Genomic DNA, 22,225 nt, shown 5'->3' with positions numbered 1-22,225 from the left:
GTTACAGAAGCTTGAACACACGCACCAGCAAGTTCAGGCCATTATAACACTGGTGAATGGATTCTCTAACTTCAAATAATGCTGATCTTGCTAATGCTGATCTTGCCTAGATAATGCCCAGTGCAACATAACCTGTATGCCTCTGTCTAAGTTTTACCATACGATCTGTATGTCCTTGCTTACTGTGATCTGCTTGTACCGCTCGTCAACAGAGCTTTTCACTGTACTTAGGTACACGTGACAATAAATCAATCAAATCACCCAGGTCTCGTTGCACATTCCCCTCTCTCAGTTTATAGCCAGATAATAATCTGGCTGAAGAAGGGTCTAGGCCCGAAACATCAGCCTTCCTGCTCCTCTGATGCTGCTTGGCCTGCTGTGTTCATCCAGCTCTACACCTTGTTATCTCTAATAATCTGCCTTCCTGCTTTTGCACCAAGAGTGGATAACCTCACAGTTACCCACACAAAACAGCACCTGCCATGCATTTGCCCACTCAGCTTGTCCAAACGACGCAGATGCATCTCTGCATCCTCCTCACAGCTCACGCTCCCATCGAGCTTTGTGACATCTGCAAATTTGGAAATATTACATTTAGTTTCCTCATCTAATCATTAATATATATTGTGAAGAGTTGGAGTCCAAGCACCAATCTTTGCCGTACCCCTCTAGTCACTGCCTGCCACTTGCTAAAAGATCTGCTTATTCCTACCCTTTGTTCTTTCTGCCAACCAGTTCTCTATCCATCTCAATACTCTATCCCCAATCCCATGTAATTTAATTTTAATGCTAATCTCCTATGTGGGACTTTGTCAAAAACGTTCTTAAAGTCCAAATAAACCACATTCACTGGCTCCCCCTCATCAACACTACTAGTTATATCTCTGAAGAATTCCAATAAATTTGTCAAGCATGATTTCCCTTTTGTAAATCCATGCTGACTTTGTCCAATCCTCCCATTGTTTTCCAAGTGTTCTGCTATTAAATCTTTGACAATGGACTCCAGCATCTTCCACATTACCAATGTCAGACTCACTGGTCTATAATTCTGTTTTCTCTCTACCTCCCTTTTTAAATACAGGGGTTACATTAGCTACAATCTGTGGAAACTGTTTCATAACCTTTAGAATTTTGGAAGATGACCGCTATTGCATCCACTATTTCTCAGGCCACTTCCTTAAGTACTCTGGAATGTAGATTATCAGGCCTTGGGGATTTATCAATCTTCAATCTGATTCAATTTCCCGGACACCATTTCCCTACTAATATTGAAATCCTTTAGTTCCTGCCTCTCACTGAGCCATGTCCCACAACATTTCTAGTGTGTTACAGGTAATTCTGCTATAACACATGTTTCGTTAACACAAATTGGCTGTAACGCAATTGATGAAAAGTGGAGATAACACAGTGTGGAGCTGAAGGAACACAGCAGGCCAGGCAGCATCAGAGGAGCAGGAAAGTTGATGTTTTGGGTCGGGACTCTTCTTCAGAAAATAGTGGATGCAACTTTCTGCTGTATAGGTACAGCGATTTCGCTATAATGTAATTTTCTATGACGATTTTCTATAGTGCGAGGTCACACAAGAACGCAATTATCGCGTTATAAGTGAACTACTTGTATTTGTATCCTTCTTCACAAACACAGCACCAAAGTTTGCATTTAGCTAGCCAACCATTTCTTTACTCCCCATTATAAATTCTTCTGTTTCTCACTGTAAGGGACCCACATTTGTCTTCACCAATCTTTTCCTCTTCAAGTATCTAAGGAAACCTTTGCAATCAGTTTTTATGTACCCCACAAGCTTATTCCCTTATTTTTCTGGCCATTTGACATGGCTCTTTGTTGGATCTAATACTGTCTCTAATTTCCATGTCAGCCACGGTTAGGCCACCTTTCCTGTTTTACTTTTGCACCAAACAGGAACGAATAATTGTTGCAGTTCACCTACATGCTCTCTGAATGTTTGCTATTGTCTTTTCACCATCATCTCTGCAATCTGTCATAGCGAATTCATGTCTCACACCATCATAGTTTCCTCTGTTTAGATTCAGGACCCCTTACCTGCCTCATTCTCCATCTCGATGAGGAATTCTATCATATTCTGGTTGCTCAGACCCAAGGGGCCTCACACAGCTAGAATGACAATTATTATTTTCTCAATTTGCATTCCCAAGTCTAGGACGGCCTGTACTCTAATTGGTTCCTCAACATAACAGTCCAGAAAACAATCCTATATACACTCTAGGAAATCCTCTTCTACGGTATCGTTACTAATTTGTTTTGTCCAATCTATAGCCAGATTAAAATCATCAATTATTACAGACATTCCTTTAATGTATGCGTCTCTCATTTCCTGGTTAGTGCAGTTTCCCCACAAGAACAAACAACACTCATCGAAGACTATAGACTGGTGCTACTTAACTGTGTTTTCCCAGTATTTTCTCATCCACCCATGACACCCACAGTTTTTGTTTGTGTCTCTGTATGTATGTAGTGATCTTAAATGGGGTTTGAGTTTTATCAAGGACAATCATGCATTAACTGCTCACAGTAGTTTACTTGTGGTTAGAATTTAGTTACTTTTTTCAAAAAGTTCTGAGCACAGAAACCTGGACAGTCTTTCCGATAACCTGACTTACTCAGACTTTGCGTGCTTTTTATTATTGTGGCAACCCTGAAAGTACAGGGGCTTGAGAATCAGTGTACTTTTCCAAGTGGGATCAACAAAAGACTGGGCACGTGTTCAGGATTTATTTGAAGCACAGGCAATGAGGATTTGGGTGTGGTATTAGTCAGTGAGAAAGGTAGAGAAAACACTGGGTTTTCCAATACAAATAAGATGGAAATGTTCAGTGGCAGAGTTGTCCCTGACAGTGAACTTCCAAAAGCCAGGTAATTGAATTGGCAAGTACAGGGTGGATATGCCTGCTGAAGTACTAAAACTGTAATTGGGTTTATGAGAAATACAAGAAAGACCAGCTACTGCAGGCAACGAAACATGGGAATCAGGTAACGTTTAGTTAGAGGTAAAGCTGCTTGAGCATGAAGGAACACAAAAAAATGGAGATGGAGAAGTAGAAAAGGAAGGTGCCATTAAAAGAAAGAGAAATAGAAATGAGAAAATTACAATTAGAACCACATAGGTTTAAAATTTTATAGACTCAGAATCAATTATAAAGAATGTGATAGATGCTTAGTTAATAATGGTCTGATTGGGCATAGTCAGCATGCATTTACAAATGAGAAATCCCCCATAGGAGGACTGCAAAAGGATTTGAGGACATGAGTAGTGAAGTCGTCCTTCAATTGCACAAGAGCTTGGTTAGACTGCACCTGGAACATTGTGTGCAGTTTTGGTCTCCTTACTGAATGGCAAGCCACGATCAATGGGCTGAATGGCTGACTTCTGGTCCTATGTCCCCAGAGACTGGGCATAAACATTCTGAGAGTGCAGAAGTACATAGGATAGATATGAGATGTGAAGGGTTTTTATCCAAAGAAAAAAATAACCACTTTATCTTCAAAGGAGCATCGAAGTATAGAACTATACTGAGGGACATAGGGGTCACTCAAAGTCTTTTTCCAGAGAATGATTTTGTATTTGTCCAAAGAGCTCAATGAAAGCCAAAATGTTGCCAAATGGAATAGGTGGAGAGTACATTCCATTTCCACTGCAGAAAGTCCAAGTGAAGTTTGACTTGTTATCTGGATTAGCAGTAGTATGAGCAGAAAAGAAATTACTCATGGATATTGTTGATTTATGCCTAGGGAATAAATTTGCTGAAATCAAAATTATAACTTTGCTCACAGTCAAAGAATGTCCGAGTGAGGCTAAAGACAATGAACAGTTGTAAGGACAAGTTCAGGGTATTTTTCCATTGTGTGTAGTGGTCAGAGCAATGGTTAAACAGGGTGCATCACCATAAGTCACAGTAACACAACAAGTGGTGTTGGGGTAGCTGAAACTCTATTCAAGAGTGAGGTTAACTTGGAAGATGCGTTTGCTGCGTCTTCATTAATTGAGGCTTAGGAAGCCGATTCAAAGTTAAGTAAGTTAGCGCAGGCAGCTCATGCTGAAGCTGAGGGCTAAGGAGTTCCACATCGTTCTTCATATAATAACAGAGTTCTGATGAGGAAATGGAGACATCCTCACAGAGCAGCAGATAAAGAATGGTCAGTTGTTTATCAAACCGTGGTACTGCCCAGATATCATTAGGAGAGACTGCAAGTAGCACATGAAGTTCGTATGGTGGGACATACTAATTTGGAAAATACAGGTATTGATAAATAGATATTTTAAATGGCCAAGACTTCATAAAGTTGTACAGCAGTTCTGTAAATCATGTCTTACATGTCAAGCATTGGTTATGTCACATAAATATGTTGAAATGGTGCCACTGCAGGGAAAAGGATAAGGAGCAGCAAGTGTGTCAGGTGATAAGAGTAATGAAGGATGACAGAGACAGTAAAAATGAGGTGGGAAGAAAGGTAGTTAGTGCTGAAAGCCAACCTTTTATAATTCGACTGGCTAATATTGGAACAGTTTGATACTGTGCTGTCATACTTAGAGGGAGGAGAACAGAAGGATATTGCAAGACCACTTAGAACATATAAATCAATCTGCAGAGATTTATCTGGATGTACTACATTAGCTAGACACAATGTGGATGTAGGAGAATCAGAACTAAGAAAACAACATGCTTGTCAGTTGGGCACAGAAAAACAATCTCAGGTGAAAACACAGATTCGGTATATACGTTTGAAAAACCTCTGACTGAACCTGGTCAAAGCAGCCGGAATTCACCCTTTGTGTTAACTCCTAATCTGAATGGGTCAACTAGATTCTGTATCGATTACAGAAATATGGTCAGAAAATAGATTTGTGGTGAAATCCACAGTTGAAGACTGTATCAATAAGGTTGGATAGTGTCTCAATCCTTTCTAAGTTTGATCTATTGAAGGGGTCCTGGCACGTGACATTAATATCAAGGGCGAAAAGATCTTTCTGCTTTTGTCACACCAATTGGGCTTTACCAATGTAAAGTGATTTCATTGGGTTAAAGAATGCTCAAGCTAAAATCCAGAGGCTTATGAATCAAGTCATAGCTGAAGTACGTAACTGTATTTTATTTAAATGATGTTGTAATAGATGATACATGGGAAGAGCATGTGAGACAGGCAGAAGACCTGCTTAAGCAAGTCAGATGGCTTAGTAATAAATGTAGCCAAAAGTGAATTTGTGAAAGTAAGAGTACCTTACCTCAATCATATTGTAGAACAAGGACAAGTGTTCTCAAGAACTACAAAAGTGAAGGCTCTAATAGCATTCTCTGTTCCTAAAACTAACTAAGAAATCATGAGTTTTTAGGAATCTGTGGGTTTTACTGGAAGATTTCAGCATGATAGCAGTACCCTTAATGAATCTGTGAAATGATGGTGGAGCTGGCTCAAAGGACCGAACGGACTATGCCTGCTCCAATATTCTACATTTCCATGTTAAAGAAACAAACAAAAGTGTTTTGGCAGCTTTTAAGAAGCTGAAGGGAATCTTAATGTTTCCAGACCTTTTAAAATGACGACTGATAGCAGTGATTTATGGGTAGGTGCAGCTTTGTTATAGTTTGATAAGTCAGAAATAGAGAAGCCAATTTTCTAAGAAACTAAGTACTCTTCTACAGAAAAGAGACTTTGGTATTATTATTGGTACTTCAACACTTTGAAGTCTATGCACAATTTAGTAACAAAAAAAATTAATCTACACTGACCATAATCCATTGACACTCATTGAAAGGTTTAAAACTCGGAATGTGAGGCTATTCAGATAGAGTCTGTTCATTCAACTACTTAAAGGAAAGATTATTAACACTGCTGGAAAAGATGTTGATGCACTGTCCCAAGTGTAAAATGATAGAGTAAGCTGAAGATTTAAGAAATGCTGAAAGATTGTATAAAGTCTGTATAAGAGGTGAGGAAGGATGAATGGATACAAGTCAGATGTCTTTTTATTTGTGTGTCACATACCTTATTAAAAAAGCATTTTTTCTAAATGTCATTTCATCTTTTGTAAGGGTTGAGGCATGTAAAGATCACATCTTCACATTTTTATATTTGATTGCAGGGGGCTCAAATGGGAAAAGGACTGTTTTAAACCAAGGATTCAGAAAGAAGTTGCCAGTTTTTTAAAAACATCTGACTGGAAATCATTGAGAGTTATATTTACACAACTGTTTTGCAAACAGTGGGGGTGATGAGATTATAAGGATGGCACGGTCTATGGGTTTATATGCAATGACACTTGGCTGACAATAGGTTGTTGATTGGTTTGTGCAATATGACCAGTGTGGATATCAAAGGTCATCAGCAGAACAAGAACTATTTGATTGGTTCCTGAGCACTAAACCACTTCTGTGCATGACCAATACAGGGTCAGAAAATTTTCGAGACTGGAAGAATCATGATCTGTCTACCTCTTTGTAGCAAAGTAACTCCAGCTGAAATAAACGAAGAACTGTGGATGCTGAAAATCTGAAACAAAAACAGAAATGACTGGAAAAACTCAGCAGATCTGTCAGCATCTATGGACAGAAAGCAGAGTTAATGTTTTGGATCTAGTGACCCTTCTTCAGAAGAAGTTTATCAAGCAATTTCCATTTTTGTAACTCAAGCTGAAGGAAGTCACTTATTCACTCTCACCATATGCTGTTAGCTGTTGCCTCTCACCACTGACTGTGAAACTGAACAATTAATGAGTAAAACCCCTGTGCCTTTGGCAAATAATCGAGAACCTGTAAGGAGGGACTTTGAAGAACAGAAAGACTTAGTAAGAAAAGGAAACATCTCATCAAAGCCTGTAGATTGGTGCTATTGAACAGTGTGTTCCCCTGTATTTTTTCCTCCACTCATAACATTCACAATTTTATTTCTGAGTCTTTCTGTACGTATATGTAGAGTTGAAGTTCGCCGAGCTGGCTGGCTATTGTATAGATGTTTCATCACCATGCTAAGTAACATCATCCCTGTGGCCTCCAATGAAGCAATGTTGTTCTACACCACTTGGTATTTATATGATCCGGTCTGTTAAGTTGGGTTGTGTCATTTCCGGTTCTGTTCTGCATGGATTTGTATATGGGGTCCAATTCCACATGTTTGTTGCTTGCATTATGGGTTGAAAACCAGGCCTCTAGGAATTCCCTTGCGTATATGTAGAGATTTTAAATGGGGTTAGAGATTTAACTATTAGAGTTATATAGTGATCTTTCACCTGTGGTCAGAATTTACTCATCTTGTAATAAATATAGTTTCTTATCAAGTGCAGAAACCTGGTTAGTGTTTTCTGTTAACCTGAGTCCATCATACAGGTAAATCAAGGTCTGTGCATACTTTGATTAAATCAGTAATTTTTGTGGATCAGTGGAGCTTGAGAATGAGCACACATCCCTCTGCATAGGTTGTAACACCCTTAAACTAATATGGTCAAAAATCAGGTTATCTGGTTACCATCACATGGCTATTTGTGGGATCTTGTCATGTTCTAATTCTATTATTATGACAGGGATGACGTCCCAAAGTGAAGCTGGAAAATTTTTTGGTACTGCTCGAAGTTTGAAAAGACACTATGTCACAGGTCAGTTAAGGCTCAGAAGGTGGCCAATTGGCCCAGTGTGTCTGTACCAGCTCCCTGAGTGAGCACTACAACTTAATGCCATTCTCCTGCTGTTTCCCCATAATCTTGAATATCGTTTGTATTTAAATAATCATCCTAAGCCCCCTGATCACCTCTAATAGACTTTCATGAGGTGTGTTCCAGCTTTATCAATATATGCAAGGGTGGCACAGTGGTTAGCACTACTGCCTCACAGTGTCAGGAACTTGGGTTCAATTCCACCCTTGGTTGACTGACTGTGTGGAGTTTGCACTTCTCCAAGTGTCAGTGTGGGTTTCCTCCATGTGCTCCCGGTTCTTCCCGCAGTCCAAAGACCTGCAGATCAGGTGGACTGGCCATGCTAAATTGCCCTGTAGTGTCCAGGGGTTGTGCAGGCTAGGTGGATTTACTTGAGAATTGTAGGGTTTAGGAGAATAAGGGAGTAGGTCTGGGTGGGATACTCTATGGAAAGTCGATGCAGACTTGATGGGCCAAATGGCTTCCTTCTTACAGCAGGGATTCTACACTGTTCAGTGGACTTTATCTGGTCAGGAATCATTTGAGGTCCTAAATATCCATAGGGATGATTTCACTCCATGAAACAACATGTTCACTATCCTGGAGGTGGACTCTCAGCGCCAGTGTCCATACGTCTGGTCCCACCTCCCATGGAGACCTATGAGAATAAATAAAGAGAGTGTGTGTGTGTGTGTGTGTCTGTGTGTGCGTGTGCGTGCGTGCGGGGGGTGTGGAGGGGTGGAGTGGGTAAAGTGTGTGTGTGTTTTTGTTTGCTGGGGGAAGGGTCGGGGGAGACTGTATCTATTCCATTCCTTTAGGAGGGAGCTGGGACATTGTCTGCTATGTTCCACTACATTACCTTCAGACCACTGCCACACATCAGGCATGGTCTGCTGTCCAATCAGTTCCTGCTGCATCTCTAACACAGGAACCATTGTCTTCCTTAAATTCATTTTTGCCAAGATATAAACACACTAAATAAACAGGAACTTGCCTTCCACATGTCGACTCCAACACACTTCTCACCCACAGTTAAACCAGTCCAAGTCAGCTGGAACAAAGTTCCAAAGGGCAAATGCAGTGACAACAACAATATGGAGGAAGGAAAAATACAAAAGGGAGGGTAATCCAGCAAACAGAGACATGTGGAGAGAATGTGGGGGCAGACAGGACAAAAATAAAAGTTATTGAACCAGCAATCACTTACAACCAGCCACCCATCTTCTATTATCCCCAACCCACCTAGGTTCACTAGATTAGTCTCTAAGGTTAGAACGTTGTCCATGATGAGAGCCTGAATAAACTGGTCCATATTCTCTGCAATTTAGCAGAACAAAAAGTAATTTCATTGAACTGTACAGATTTTGAATGGGTTTGACCAAATAGACACTGATAGGTTGTTTGCCCGGGCTGAGAATCTAGAAACCAGGAACACACTTTCAGGATAAGGAACCAACTGTTTAGGATTAAGATGAGGGCAAATGTTTTCACTCGAAGGATAATGAATCTTTGGAATTCTCTATCCAGGTCAGTTGGAAAAGCAGATCAGTCCTGCTTATACTGAATTGTCTCCTCCTGTTCCTATTTTCGTACGATATGTTGTACCCACCTTCTCCCCTACTAGCTTCAATGTTTTTGAAGCCTTACATTTTTATCCTTCATTCAATACTGGACCCTCTGGGGTCCCTCTCTTCCAGGGTGAACAATCACTTCCTCTGCTACCCACCAAGTTTACAACCTGCTGCATTTACCTGTTGATCCTCCAAGGGAGTCGTACACTGTGACATGACAGAAGGTTTCCGAGATCCTGATTCCTGGTCACAGGCAGGTGGCGGCGGCTCCCACTGAGTTGTTCCCGTTGGAATGTGCCAGTAATAGGTCCCCGAGGTGTCTCGTACCCGCATCCAGCCAGAGGGCAGGTCTGCATCTGTCTCAAATGAATTCCGATTCCAGATAGGATCTGAATCATAAACGTTAATATCTCATTAATAATCAAACACAAACAAAAACAGAAAATCCTCAGCATCTGCGGACAGAAAGAGTCAACATTTCAAGTCAACGACCTTCCTTCAGAGCAAGAGGGGGAGATGAGGACAACTTTGTTTTTAAACTCAGTAAGTTATAATCTGAAACACACGACCTGAAAGAGAGGCGGAAACTTTTCAATTCTATGTGCTTCAATTTTACATGTCATTTTCTTATGTGGGATCTTATTGATAGCCTTCCAAAAGTCCAAGTAAACCCCATCCTCTGGCTCCCCTCACCAACTCTATTAGTAACATCCTCAACAAAACTCCAGCAGATTTGTCAAGTATGATTTCTCTTTCGTAAATCCATGCTGACTCTGACCAATCCTCTTATTGCTTTCCAAGTACCCTGCTATTAAATTTTTACAATGGACTCTAGCATTTTACCCACTACCAATGTCAGGCTAACTTGTCTATAATACCTACTTTATCTTTACCTCTTTTTTAAAATAGGAACATAGGAATAGGAGTAGGCCATTCAGCCCTGGTGCAGGTTTCGCCATTCTATGAGATCATGGCTGATCTGTGGCCTAACTCTGTGGACTTGCCTTTCGCACTTATTCCTTAAATACCTTTGGTTAACAAAATTTTATCTATTTCCGATTTAAAATTAACAATTAATCTGGCATGAACTGCCATTTGTGGAGGAGAGTTCCAAACCTCTACCACCCTTTGTGTGTAGAAGTGTTTCCTAACATTTCTCTTGAACAGTCTGGCCCTAATTCTCAGACTATGCCGCCTGATTCTAGAATCTCCACAAATGGAAATACTTTATCTTTCCTGTTTTTTCCTGTTAATATCTTGAAGACTTTGTCCAGATCACCCTTAACCCTCAATTCTACAGAAAACAGGCTAAATTTGTACAATTTCTCATAACTCAACCCCTGAAGTCCAATATCATTCTTGTAAGCCTATGTTGTATTCCCACCAAGGCCAATATATCCTTCCTAAGACATGGTGCCCAGGTCTGCACACAGTACTCCAAGTGGGGTCTAACCAGGGCTTGGTGGGCTTACACTATTTCACAAACACATTACATTCATAAATGCCCTTCACAACAGAAATCTGTAGCCCTTGCCCTACAATTGGTTCTAGACAGCAATGTGGCTGACTCATAAAAGTCCTCTGAAATGGGTGAGAGAGCCTATCAGTTCAAGGGCAATGAAGGATGGGCAACAGATGTTTGCCTGGACCGTGACAACTCCAACACAACAACTTTACATAAAGTGATTCCAGACCCACAATATTGTTGTTGACTCTTAACTGCACTCTGAAATGGTCCAGCATGCCACTCAGTTCAAGGGGTGAATAAGTCTCCATAAATGATGAAACAGGCTTGAGGGGCTGAATGGCCTACTTCTGTTTCTATGTTCCTATTTAAAAAAGGAGGTAAAGATAAAGCAGGTATTATAGGCCAGTTAGCCTGACATTAGTAATGGGCAAAATGCTAAAGTCCATTATAAAACTTTGGTAGCAGAGCAGTTGTAAAACAGTGAGAGGATCAGACAGAGTCAGCATGGAGACAAAGTCCCGCCTTCACATTGAGAATAATCTCTACCACCGTGCTAAATGGGACAGACTTCGCACAGATCGAGCAACTCAAGACTGGGCATCCATGAGGTTCTGGAGGCCATCAACAGCAGCATAATTGTACTCCAGCACAATCTGCAACCTCATGGCCCGGCATATCCCCCACTCAAGCATTACCATCAAGCCAGGAGATCAACCCTGATTCAATGGAGAGTACAGGAGGGCATGCCAGGGGCAGTACCACACATAACTGAAGATGAGGTGTCAACCTGGTGGAGCCACTGAATAGGACAACAGCACAAGCAGCAAGTGATAGACAGAGCTAAGCAATCTCACAATCAACGGATTGGGTCTAAGCTCTGCAGTCTTGTCACATCCAGTTGTGAATGGTGGTGGACAATTAAACATCTCTAAGGTTTTAGAGTAGATTTGTAGTTTGAGTCGTGGATGTTGTGGTTGGTTGGTTGGCTCACGGAGCTGGTTTGTTGTTCCGCAGACGTTTCATTACCCTGCTGGGTAAGACCATCAGTGCAGCCTCCGATGAAGCGCTGTTGTGTTTTCCCACCTGTCATTTAAACTCTGGTGTCCGTTGAGCTGGACTATCCCACTTCCGGTTTTCCTTCTCAGTGGAGTGTAGCTCTATGTGTTTGTTGATGGCTTTCTTCATGGAGTACCAGGTTTCTAGGAATTCCTGTGCTTGTCTCTGCTTTGCCTGTCCCTAGATCCTGGTGGTGTCCCAATCGAATTGGTGGTTTTCCTTATCCATGTGGATGGAGATAAGTGAATATTGGTCGTGTCTTTTTTGTTGCCAGTTGATGTTCATGTACCCTTGTGGCTAATTTCCTTCCTGTTTGTACAATGTAGTGTTTGTCACAGTCTTTGCAGGGAATCTTGTTTCTGACATTGGTCCTGTCCATAGTGGGTAGTGGGTCTTTGGTTCGGATCAAAGGGTACATGAACACCAACTGGCAACAATATTCACAATAATGGTTCACAACAACCAATATTCACTCACCTCCATCCACATGGATAAGGAAAACCACCAATTCGATTGGGACACCACCAGGATCCTGGGACAGGCAAAGCAGAGACAAGCACAGGAATTCCTAGAAGCCTGGTACTCCACTAAGAAAGGCATCAATAAACACATAGAGCTAGACCCCATATACACTCCACTGCGAAGGAAAACTGGAAGTGAGGTAATCCAGCTCAACGGACACTACAGTTTAAATGACAGGCAGGAAAACACAACAGCACTTCATCGGAGGCTGCACTGATGATGTTACCCAGCAGGGTAATGAAACATCTGCTGAACAACAAACCAGCTTGGCGAGTCAACCAATCACAATTAAACAACTCACTGGAGGAGGCGGCTCCACAAATATCCTGATCTTCAATAATGGAAGAGCCCAGCACATCAATGCAAAAGATAAGGCCGAAGGATTCCAGCAATCTTCAGCCAGGACTGCTGAGTGAATGATCCATCTCGGCCTCTTCCTGTAGTCCCCAGCATTACAGATACCAGTCTTCAGCCAATCAATTCACTCCACATGATAGCAAGAAACGGTTGGAGATTCTGGATACTGCAAAGGCTACGGGCCCTGACAACATTCCGGCAAAAGGACTGACGACTTGTGCTCCAGAACTTGCCGGTCCCCTAGTCAAACTCTTCCAGTACAGTTACAACACTGGCATCTACCCGACAATGTGGAAAATTGCCTAGGTATGTACTGTACACAAAAAGCAGGACAAATCCAATCCAGCCAATTATCAATCCATCTGTCTACTCTTGATCATCAGTAAAGTAATGGAAGGTGGCATCAACAGTGTTATCAAACAGCATCTGCTCAGCGATGCCTAGTTTGGGTTCTGCCAGGGTCACTCACCACACAAATGTCAGGAAATGATTGTCTCCAATAAGAGAGAATACAACTACCATCCCTTGACATTCAATGGTGTTACCATCACTGAACCCTGACTATCAATATCTTGGTGGTTACTATTGACCAGAAACTGAACTGGACTCGCTACATAAACACAGTGGCTACAAGAACAAGTCAAAGTCTAGAATTACTATGTCACGTTACTCAGCTCCCGACTCCCCAGAGCCTTTCCACCATCAAAGAGGCAAAAGTCAGGAGTGTAGTGGAATACTCCCATCTGCCTGGATGGGTGCAGCTCCAACAAACCAGAAACCTTGGATGAACCAGGAAATCCACTGCCTACTGAAGGGTAGGCATGCAGCATTCAAATTGGGCGACCCAGACCTATACAGAAAATCCAGATATGACCTGTGGAAAGCCAGAGATGTCAAGCAGCAGTAGCGGGCCAAGCCAAAGGCCCAAGCCAACCGTACGGATACCCGCTGCCTGTGACAAGGCCTACACAACAGGATACAAAATGATCCAGAGCAAGATAGTGCCAAAAACACATCTCTCCCTGATGTGCTCAGTGCTTTCTATGCTTGGTTTGAGCAGAATGCCAGCAGCATGGGGTCACCTGCCCCAACAGCCTAGACACAACAGTTCCCTCCTTCACTGCTGCAGACTTCAGATCATCCTGAATGTCACGATGAGTGTTAACCCTAAGAAAGCGACAGGACAGGACTGAGTCCCCAGCTGTGCACTTAGATCCTGTGTGCACCTGCTGGTGGAGGTAATCACTGACATTTTCAACCTCTCCCTCCTACAAGCTGAAGTCCCCACCGGCTTCAAGAAGACCACCATCATCCCCGTACCTAAGAAAGCATATGCAGCGTGTTTTAATGACTACCACCCAGTGGCTCTGACCTCCATAATCATGTGGTGCTTCGAAAGGCTAGTCATGGCTCACATCAACTTTAGCCGCTCAGCCTGCCTCAAACCCTGCAATTTGCCTACCAACGTAACAGGTCCACAGCAGATGCCATTTCCCTACCCTGAACTCATCCCGGGAACATGAGGACAACAAGGACACCTACGTCAGATTCCTACTCATCGATTTCAGCCCCGCTTTAAACACTTTTATCCCCTCCAGACTGATCTCAAAACTCTAAGACCTAGGTCTCGAATCCACCCTCTGCAATTAGATCCTCAGCTTTCAGACCCACAGACTGCAATCAGTGAACATAGGCAACAGCACCTCCTCCACAATAACACTCAAGGATGCATTCTCAGGCTCCTACTGTACTCCCTGTACACCCACGACTGTGTAGCCAAATTCTGAACAAACGCCATCTGCAAGTTTGCTGACGACAGCATCATGGTAGGACAGATATCAAACAATGATGAGTCCAAATACAGAAAGGAGATGCAGGACATGGTGTTGTTGTGCAATGATAATGACCTCTCTCTCAATGTCAGCAAAGTAAAAGAACTAAGCATCGACTTAAGGAGAAAGGAGGACAACACGCCCCCATCTATACCAATGGTGCTGAGGTGGAGAGGGTCAAGAGTGTCAAGTTCCTAGGAGTGACGATAACCAACAATCTGTCCTGGACTCCCCATGTAGATGCGACACACAAAGCGGCACAACACCACCTTTTTCCCTCAGGCAGCTTGGGAAATTTGACATGTCCATAAGGACCCTCACCAATTTTTAGAGACACACCATGGAAAGTATACTAACCAATGCATAACAGCCTAGTACAGCAACTGCATTGCTCAGGACCATAAGAAACTACAGAAGGTTGTGTGCACAGCCCAGACCATCATGGAAGCCAACCTCCCATCCACGGACTCCACTTATACTTTCCATTGCCGTGGAATGGCTGCCAACATCATCAAAGACCCATCACACCCCGGTAATGCTCTCCTACAACCTTTTCCATCAGGCAGAAGATACAGAAGTTTGAACATATTCACTAGCAGGTTCCAGAAGCTTCTTCCCGGCTGTTATCAGACTGATGAATGGACTCTCTACCTTCAAATAATGCTGATCTTGTTAATGTCGATCTTGCTTTGTGCACTGCCTGTGCAGCTGTAACCTGTATGCCTCACTCTAAGCGCCCTATGATCTGTACGTCCTTGTTTGCTATGATTTGCCTGTGCTGCTCGCAAAACAAAGCTTTTCACTGTACTTAGGTATGTGTGACAACAACAAATCAAATTGAATCAAAACACAAGGAGCTTGACACCATCCAGGACAAAGCAGCCCGCTCAGCAGCAACAGTGTGTACTAGCCACAAGACGCAATGCAAAAGTTCACTAAAGATCCTTAGACAGCACTTTGTAAACCCATGACCACTTCCATGGAGACGGACAAGGACAGCAGATATATGGAAACACCACCCCCTGCATGTTCCCGCCAAGCCACTCACCTTCCTGACTTGGAAATACTCACTGTCACTGGGTCAAAATCCTGGAATTCCCTCCCTAATTGCATTGTGTGTCAACCTACAGCGCATGGACTGCAGTGGTCTAAAAGGACCACCACCTTCTCAAGGGCAACTAGAGATGACTAATAAATGCTGGCCTAGCCAGCGATGCCCACATTCCATGTGTGAGTAAAAGAAAAATCAGGGATGGGCAATGAATGCTCCCCTTGCCAGAAAACCCACATCTGATGGAAGATTAAAAACGGTTAGTGGCAGCAAATAAATGCCAGCCGTTCCAGACATACTCATATCCCTATATAAAACAACCCCACAGATAATAAAACCTCATAAGCGTGGTGGTGCTCCAACTTGTTGAGCTCTGGCCCAGACGGAGCCCCGAGGTGCGTGGGCCCAGACGGAGCCCCGAAGTGCGTGGGCCCAGACGGAGCCCCGAGGTGCGTGGGCCCAGACGGAGCCCCGAGGTGCGTGGGCCCAGACGGAGCCCCGAGGTGCGTGGGCCCAGACGGAGCCCCGAGGTGCGTGGGCCCAGACGGAGCCCCGAGGTGCCCTGCATGGAGCCCTGACCCGATCAGAGCCCTGAGGTGCACAGGCCCAGACGGAGTCCCAAAGTTTGCACACCCAGACGTAGCCCCGAGGTGCGTGGGCCCGGATCGAGGCCTTAGATGCACAGTCCCAATCGGAGTCCCGAAGCTCATGCACCCAGGTGAAGCCCCGGCACACGCGGACCCAGATAGAGTCCCAGTGCCCATGGACCTAGACAGGGCCCTGATGCATGCGGACCTGTGTTGGCCTTCTTTAGAGCACAGATGGCTTGGGGCAAGGAGTGGTCTGATTAAGTTGCACAAAATTCTGAGGGTCATAAAAAAGGTGGCTATGGTGCAACCTGTCCCCTTAGTAGAGGGGTCCATCAGCAGGGGGAGCAGTTTTAAGGCAGGAGCAGGAGGTTTACAATGCATTTGAGGGAAATTCTTTTCATCCAGAGGGTGGTGAGCATCTGGAATTCACTGCCTAAAAGGGTGGTAGAGGCAAGAACCCTCAAGGCATTTAAGCAACATTGATACAAGCACTTAAGTGGAAAATGCCATTTGAACAGATAGATGCTTCATGACTGGCATGGACATGATGGGCTTAAGGACCTTTTAACTCCATGATTCTTACCCAGACCAGAGCCCTGATAACAGCAAACCAGGAACTGTGCTCCAATATACACAAATCTGGGTTGGAGCTCTATATACACAAACCTATACTAGAGTTCCAATAAATGAAAACTCAGGCTGGAGCTCCAATAAACACAAAGCCAATCCAATCACTTTCCTTTCCACTTGCTTGCTGATATTTTCAGCATCCACTTTCCCATTAGTTACAGTAATACCCTCAAGGATGGAAGTGAGCAGTCACAGAAATTTAATCAACACATTTGAGATCATCATGGAACAGAGACCAGGAGAAGTTCTCGGGGTAAAACCAGTGCCCGAATTCAGAGACTCTGTGGGGATTAATGCCATGCAGATGCCTTTGATAGAAACTCAAGAGCTCAATAAATTCACCTTCCACTAGATGGGAAAAAGCTGCTTCCCAGAGACAATGTACAGAAATCTGCAGCTGGGGATTAGCCCACGTCTGCACCCTGCCCCTGGACTGTTGGTTTTAAATTGGATGCTCAAATACGGACATCTAAATTGCTAGTTACTAGTAATAAAGCAACAATGAACAAGCTCCAACATTACCACAACCCAGGCTGCAGTAACGTGAACTGTGATCACCATTCGTGGCATTGGGTTTGAAATCACATCAGTGCTGGAGCAGTCCCAGGGATGAGAGTTAGGACAACCCTTTCCACACCGTGACTCAACAGACTGTCAACTCCCAACCATCCACCCTACCTTCCTGCAGGGAAAAACCCTCTTGCCTCATTGGGCAATGGTACAGATCCTTGTCCAATCTGTAACTCCTTTATCCATGGAGCCATCATCCCAATGGTGGTGGTGAGCTGTCTTGAGTGCCAACAGGAGGCTTGTTCCATCTCAGAGTATAATTAACAGTGAACCATCCTGCTGTAGGTCTGGACCCTCACCTAGAACATCTGGTGCTAAGACAACACCTTTCTTCCAGTATAAACCGACACTTTCCCAGCTACCATCAGTTCTGAGGAAGGGTCACTCAACCCGAAAAGTTAACTCTGATTTCTCTCCACAAATGTTGCCAGACCTGCTGATCTTTTCCAGCAATTTCTATTTTTGTTTTTACATTTCCTTTCGTACTGGAGATCAGTGCACCAAATGAGCTTGAACAACAATTTCATGGTTGCAGTTACTGAGATTAATATTTTTTAATTCCAGATTAATTCAATTAATACAACTTAAACTCTCCAGTTTCAGGATTTGACCTTGTGTCTTCAGGGCATTAGTCCAATAGACCACTTGACCAATAATAAAACCACTGGACTACTGCAGCTACTACACAGGTACAAACACTCTAGGGCCAGAGGCACTGAAAACTGTACAACAGTCTTAGGGGACTTGACAGGGTAGATGCAGAAAAGTTGTTTCCTCTTTCGAGAGAGTCTAGAACCAGAACAAGGAGTCATCCATTTAAAACGAGATGAGGAAGAATCTCTTCTCTCAGAGGGTAGTGAATTTGTGGAATTCTTTACCGCAGAGGGAAGTTGTGGCTGGGTTGTTAAGTATATTTGAAGCTCAGTTAAACAAGTGTTTAAGTAGTAAGGGAATTAAAGGATTTAGGGAAAAGGCAGGAAGGTGGATTATCAGATTAGCTACTGATTTTATTGAATGGTGAGGCTGACTCAATGGGCTGAATAGCCAATGTCTGCTCCTACATCTCAAGGTTATAGCAACTGAAAACTGTACAGGTACAAACACACTAGGATAATTTGCACTGAAAACTATGTAGATGGAAACATTCTCGGGTCACAGGTACAAAAAATTATATAGGTACAAACCTGCTAGGGCCATAGCATTAAAAACTATATTGGTACAAACATGCTCGGGCCATTGACACTGAAAACTCTACAGGAACAAACAGAGGAGGAACACTTTCAGAAAATAGCAGAGGAAAAGAATTCAGCAAAGGCCATGTTTGCAGAAAGCAGTAAAGAGGTCTGGAAACAAGTGATGCTAGTGAGACCAACTGAATTTGAGGGAGTACATTTGTTGAGGGACACAGGAACAGGAAGAATAGGAGTCTGTGCTTCCTTCAATTCTCAACTCCATTTATGCTCCTTTACTCCAATTCTTTAATATCCCTGTCCAATTAAAATTTTCTCCACCTCAGTCTTAGCAGTTCCAACTGACTCTGAGTATCAATAAACAAAAAAAAAACAAATAACTGCAAATGCTGGAAATCAGAAACAAAAGCAGAAATTGCTGGAAAAGCTCAGCAGGTATGCCAGCAATGGAGAGAAATCAGAGTTAACGCTTCACGTCCAGTGAACATTTTTCAGAATCTTCTTCAGTTCTGAGGAAAGGTCACTGGACCCAAAACATTATCTCTGCTTTCTCTCCAGAGATGCTGCCAGACCTGCTGAGCTCTTCCAGCAATTTCTGTTTTTGACCCTGAAATAGAACTAAATGATTTATGCCTTTAAATCATTTAATCATCACAAAACCCTGATTAGATCACCCCTTAAAGCAAGAAAAGCTCAGCGTATGCAACATCACCATTCAATCTTTCAAAAGCTGATAGTATTCTGATGAAACTCCACTGCACTCCTTCACGATCAATACATCTTTGTGAGATTTGGTGCTTAAACTGAGCCTTGGGATTGGATGGCTTAATAGGCTGGATGGTTGGTTTGTGATGCAGATGTAATACCAAGAGCACGGGTTCAATTCCTGCACAAGTTAACGTTACTATGACAGACACTCCTTCTCAACCTCTCCCCTCAGTTGAGACATAGTGACCTTCAGGTTAAGCCACTATCTGTGGCTTCTTTCAAATGAGAGGGCAGTTTTATGGTCCAGTGGGATATTGTGACTTTACCTCTTGATTTCAGATGGGGTCTCAGCTAGGTTATGTACAACTGAAGCATCATTTCCACTGCCTTGTATTCCAGCCTCTTGAGTAAAGACCAACATCCCATTTGCTTTTCCTGATTACACTTCATACTTGTATGCTGTTGGCATTCCCCGCGCCTGCAATCTTCATTGAACCGGTGTTGATGCCCAGACTAGATGGCAATGGTAGAGTGGGGATATGTCATGCTCTGAGGTTACACACTGTGGCTGAATACAATACTGTTGCTGTTGCTGATGGCCAGCGTTGCATTGTGGATCAATACAGTGTGGAGCTGGAGGAACACAGCAGGTCAGGCAGCATCAGAGGAGCAGGAAAGTCAACCTTTGGGTTTACACCCATCATCAGGACTGGGGAGGGGGAAGGGAGCTTAGAAATAAATTGGGAGGGGGATGCTTGGGGCTGGTGGAAGGTAGGTGGGATGACGATATGGTGATAGATGGATGCAGGCAGGAGATAGTGGAGATTGGTCAGTGGAAAGGGTGGGTGGATAGGTGAGAAAAAAAGATGAGCAGGTTGTGTCAGGTCAAGGAGGTGGGCATGAGTGGGAGGGTTGGACATGGGATGAGGCCAGGAATGGGGAAATTTTGAAACTGGTGAATTTTATGTTGAGGCCATTGGGCTGTAAGCTCCTGAGGCTGAATATGAGGTGTTGTTTCTCCAGTTTGCGTGTGATGTCATTGTGACATTGCAGGAGGTCCAGGATGGACATGTCACCAAGGGAGTGGGAGGGGGAGTTAAAATAATCAGCAACTGGAAAGTGTTGTGGGTTATACTGTACAGAGCCCAGATGCTCTGTGAATCAGTCACCGAGTCTGCACTTGGTCTCACTGATGTGGAGGAGACCACATTGGCAGCAACAGATACAGTAGACCATGTTGGAGGACATACAGGTGAATCCCTGTCGGAATTGGAAAGATTATTTGGGGCCTTAGACGAAGGTGAAAGGGGCGGTGTAGGGACAGATGTAGCACCTCCTGCGGTTGCAGGGAAAGGTGTCGGCGGTGGTCGGGTTAGTGGGGAGTGTGGAGTGAACAAGGGAGTCGCGGAGTGAGCGGTTGCAGTCCTTGAAGTAGGAAGACGTCTGAGATGTCCAGGAGTGGAATGCTCCATCTAGGGAGCAGATGCGGCAGAGGATTTGGGAGCATGGGATTGCATTCTTGAAGAAGGATGGGTGAGGAGGAGGTGTAGTCAAGGCAGCTATGGGAGTCAGTGGGTTTGAAATAGATGTCGGTGCTGAGACGGTTACCGGAGATGGAGATGAAGGGGTCCAGAAAGGAGAGGGAGGTGTTAGAGATGGTCTAGGTGAATGTGAGGTTGGGGTGAAACAAACTGTTCAAGCTCCTCATGGGAGCATTAGGCAGCACCGATACAGTCACCAATGTAGCGAAGGAAGAGGTGAGGGATGGTACCAGTGTAACAGCTGAGGAGGGACTGTTCCACGTATCCTACAAAGAGACAGGCATTGCTCGGACCCATATGGGTGCCCATAGCCACCCTTTTAGTTTGTAGGTAGTGAGAGGAGTTAAAGGAAAAGTCGTTATGGGTAAGGACAAGTTTCATGAAGCAGATGAGTGTGTCAGTGGAGGGGGACTGGTTGGACATGTGGGAGAGGAAGAAGCAGAGGGCTTTTAGGCCATCTGCATGGGGGTTACAAGCGTACAGGGAATGGATGTCCATGGTAAAGGTGAGGTTGAAGGGGAGGCAATGGCCTCATGGTATTATCGCTGGACTGTTAATCCAGAGACCCATAACGCTCTGAGGACTCAGGTTTAAATCCTGCCATGGCAGATGATGGAATTTGAATTCAATAAATATCTGGAATTAAGAATCTAATGATGACCGTGAATCCATTGTCGATTGTCGGAAAAACCCATCTGGTTCACTAATTCCTTTAGGGAATGAAACTGCCATCCTTACCTGGTCTGGCCTACATGTGACTTCAGACCCACAGCAATGTGGTTGACTCTTAACTGCCCTTTGGGCAATAAATGCTGCCCTGCCAGCAACGCCCTCATCCCACGAATGAATAAAGAAAAAAAAGATGTTTGGGGTTGGGGAATTGAAAGTCTTGGAGGAGGTAGAGGGCATGGGTGGTGGAGTATGTAGGTGGGGAATTCCTGGAGCAGGGAGAAAAAAATGGAGTTGAGGTAAGCGGGGATGAGTTCAGTGGGGCAGGAGCAGGCAGAGACAACAGGTCAACTGGGCAGTCAGGTTTGTGATTTTGGGAAGGAGACCGAAACGGGTGGTGCAGGTTTGGGTAAAGATGAGGTTGGAGGCTGTGGGTGGGAGGTCTCCTGAGGTGATGAGGTTATTGAAGGTCTGAGAGATGATGGTTTGGTGATCAGGGGTGAGGTCATAATTGAGGGGACAGTAGGTGGTGGTGTTGGAGAGCTGGCACCTGGCCTCAGCATTGTAGAGGTCACTTTGCCATACTGCCACCACTCCCCCCACCTTTATCAACAGGTTTAATGGGGAGGTTGGAGAGGAGGAAGCAGAGGGCTGTGCGTTCAGTTGGGGAGAGGTTGGAGTGAGTGAGAGAGGTGGAGAGATTCAGGCAATTGATGTGACGATTGATGTCGCAATGGCAATTGGAGATGAAGAGGTCGAGGGAGGGTAGGAGGCCATGGGGTAGTATCCAGGAGGATGGGGTTTGTTGG

At 43.9% G+C, this 22,225-nt stretch overlaps 1 protein-coding gene across 7 annotated transcripts in view; it reads right to left on the bottom strand.

The window, feature by feature from the left end:
• The window catches only part of apbb1 (amyloid beta (A4) precursor protein-binding, family B, member 1 (Fe65)), a 125,544-nt gene that overhangs the window by 86,106 nt on the left and 17,213 nt on the right, over positions 1-22,225 (bottom strand). For 6 of the 7 annotated variants that reach the window (XR_007262357.1, XR_007262358.1, XR_007262359.1 and 3 more), the window contains exons 3-4: positions 9,413-9,621; positions 8,656-8,712 (exon numbers count right to left, since the gene is read on the bottom strand). Coding sequence is in view for 3 of the 7 variants with exons in the window: in XM_048598500.1 (XP_048454457.1) it covers positions 8,656-8,712; positions 9,413-9,621 (266 nt within the window). In the remaining 4 variants the exon portion in view is untranslated. The remainder of the gene's footprint in view (positions 1-8,655; positions 8,713-9,412; positions 9,622-22,225) is intronic. The other variant, XM_048598502.1, reaches the window with a different exon arrangement.

This window comes from Rhincodon typus, chromosome 6, assembly GCF_021869965.1.
Source record: "Rhincodon typus isolate 14 chromosome 6, sRhiTyp1.1, whole genome shotgun sequence".
Taxonomy (NCBI): Eukaryota; Metazoa; Chordata; class Chondrichthyes; order Orectolobiformes; family Rhincodontidae; genus Rhincodon; species Rhincodon typus.
Note: the sequence above shows the minus strand (reverse complement) of the source record. Positions and strands in the feature narration are given on the sequence as shown.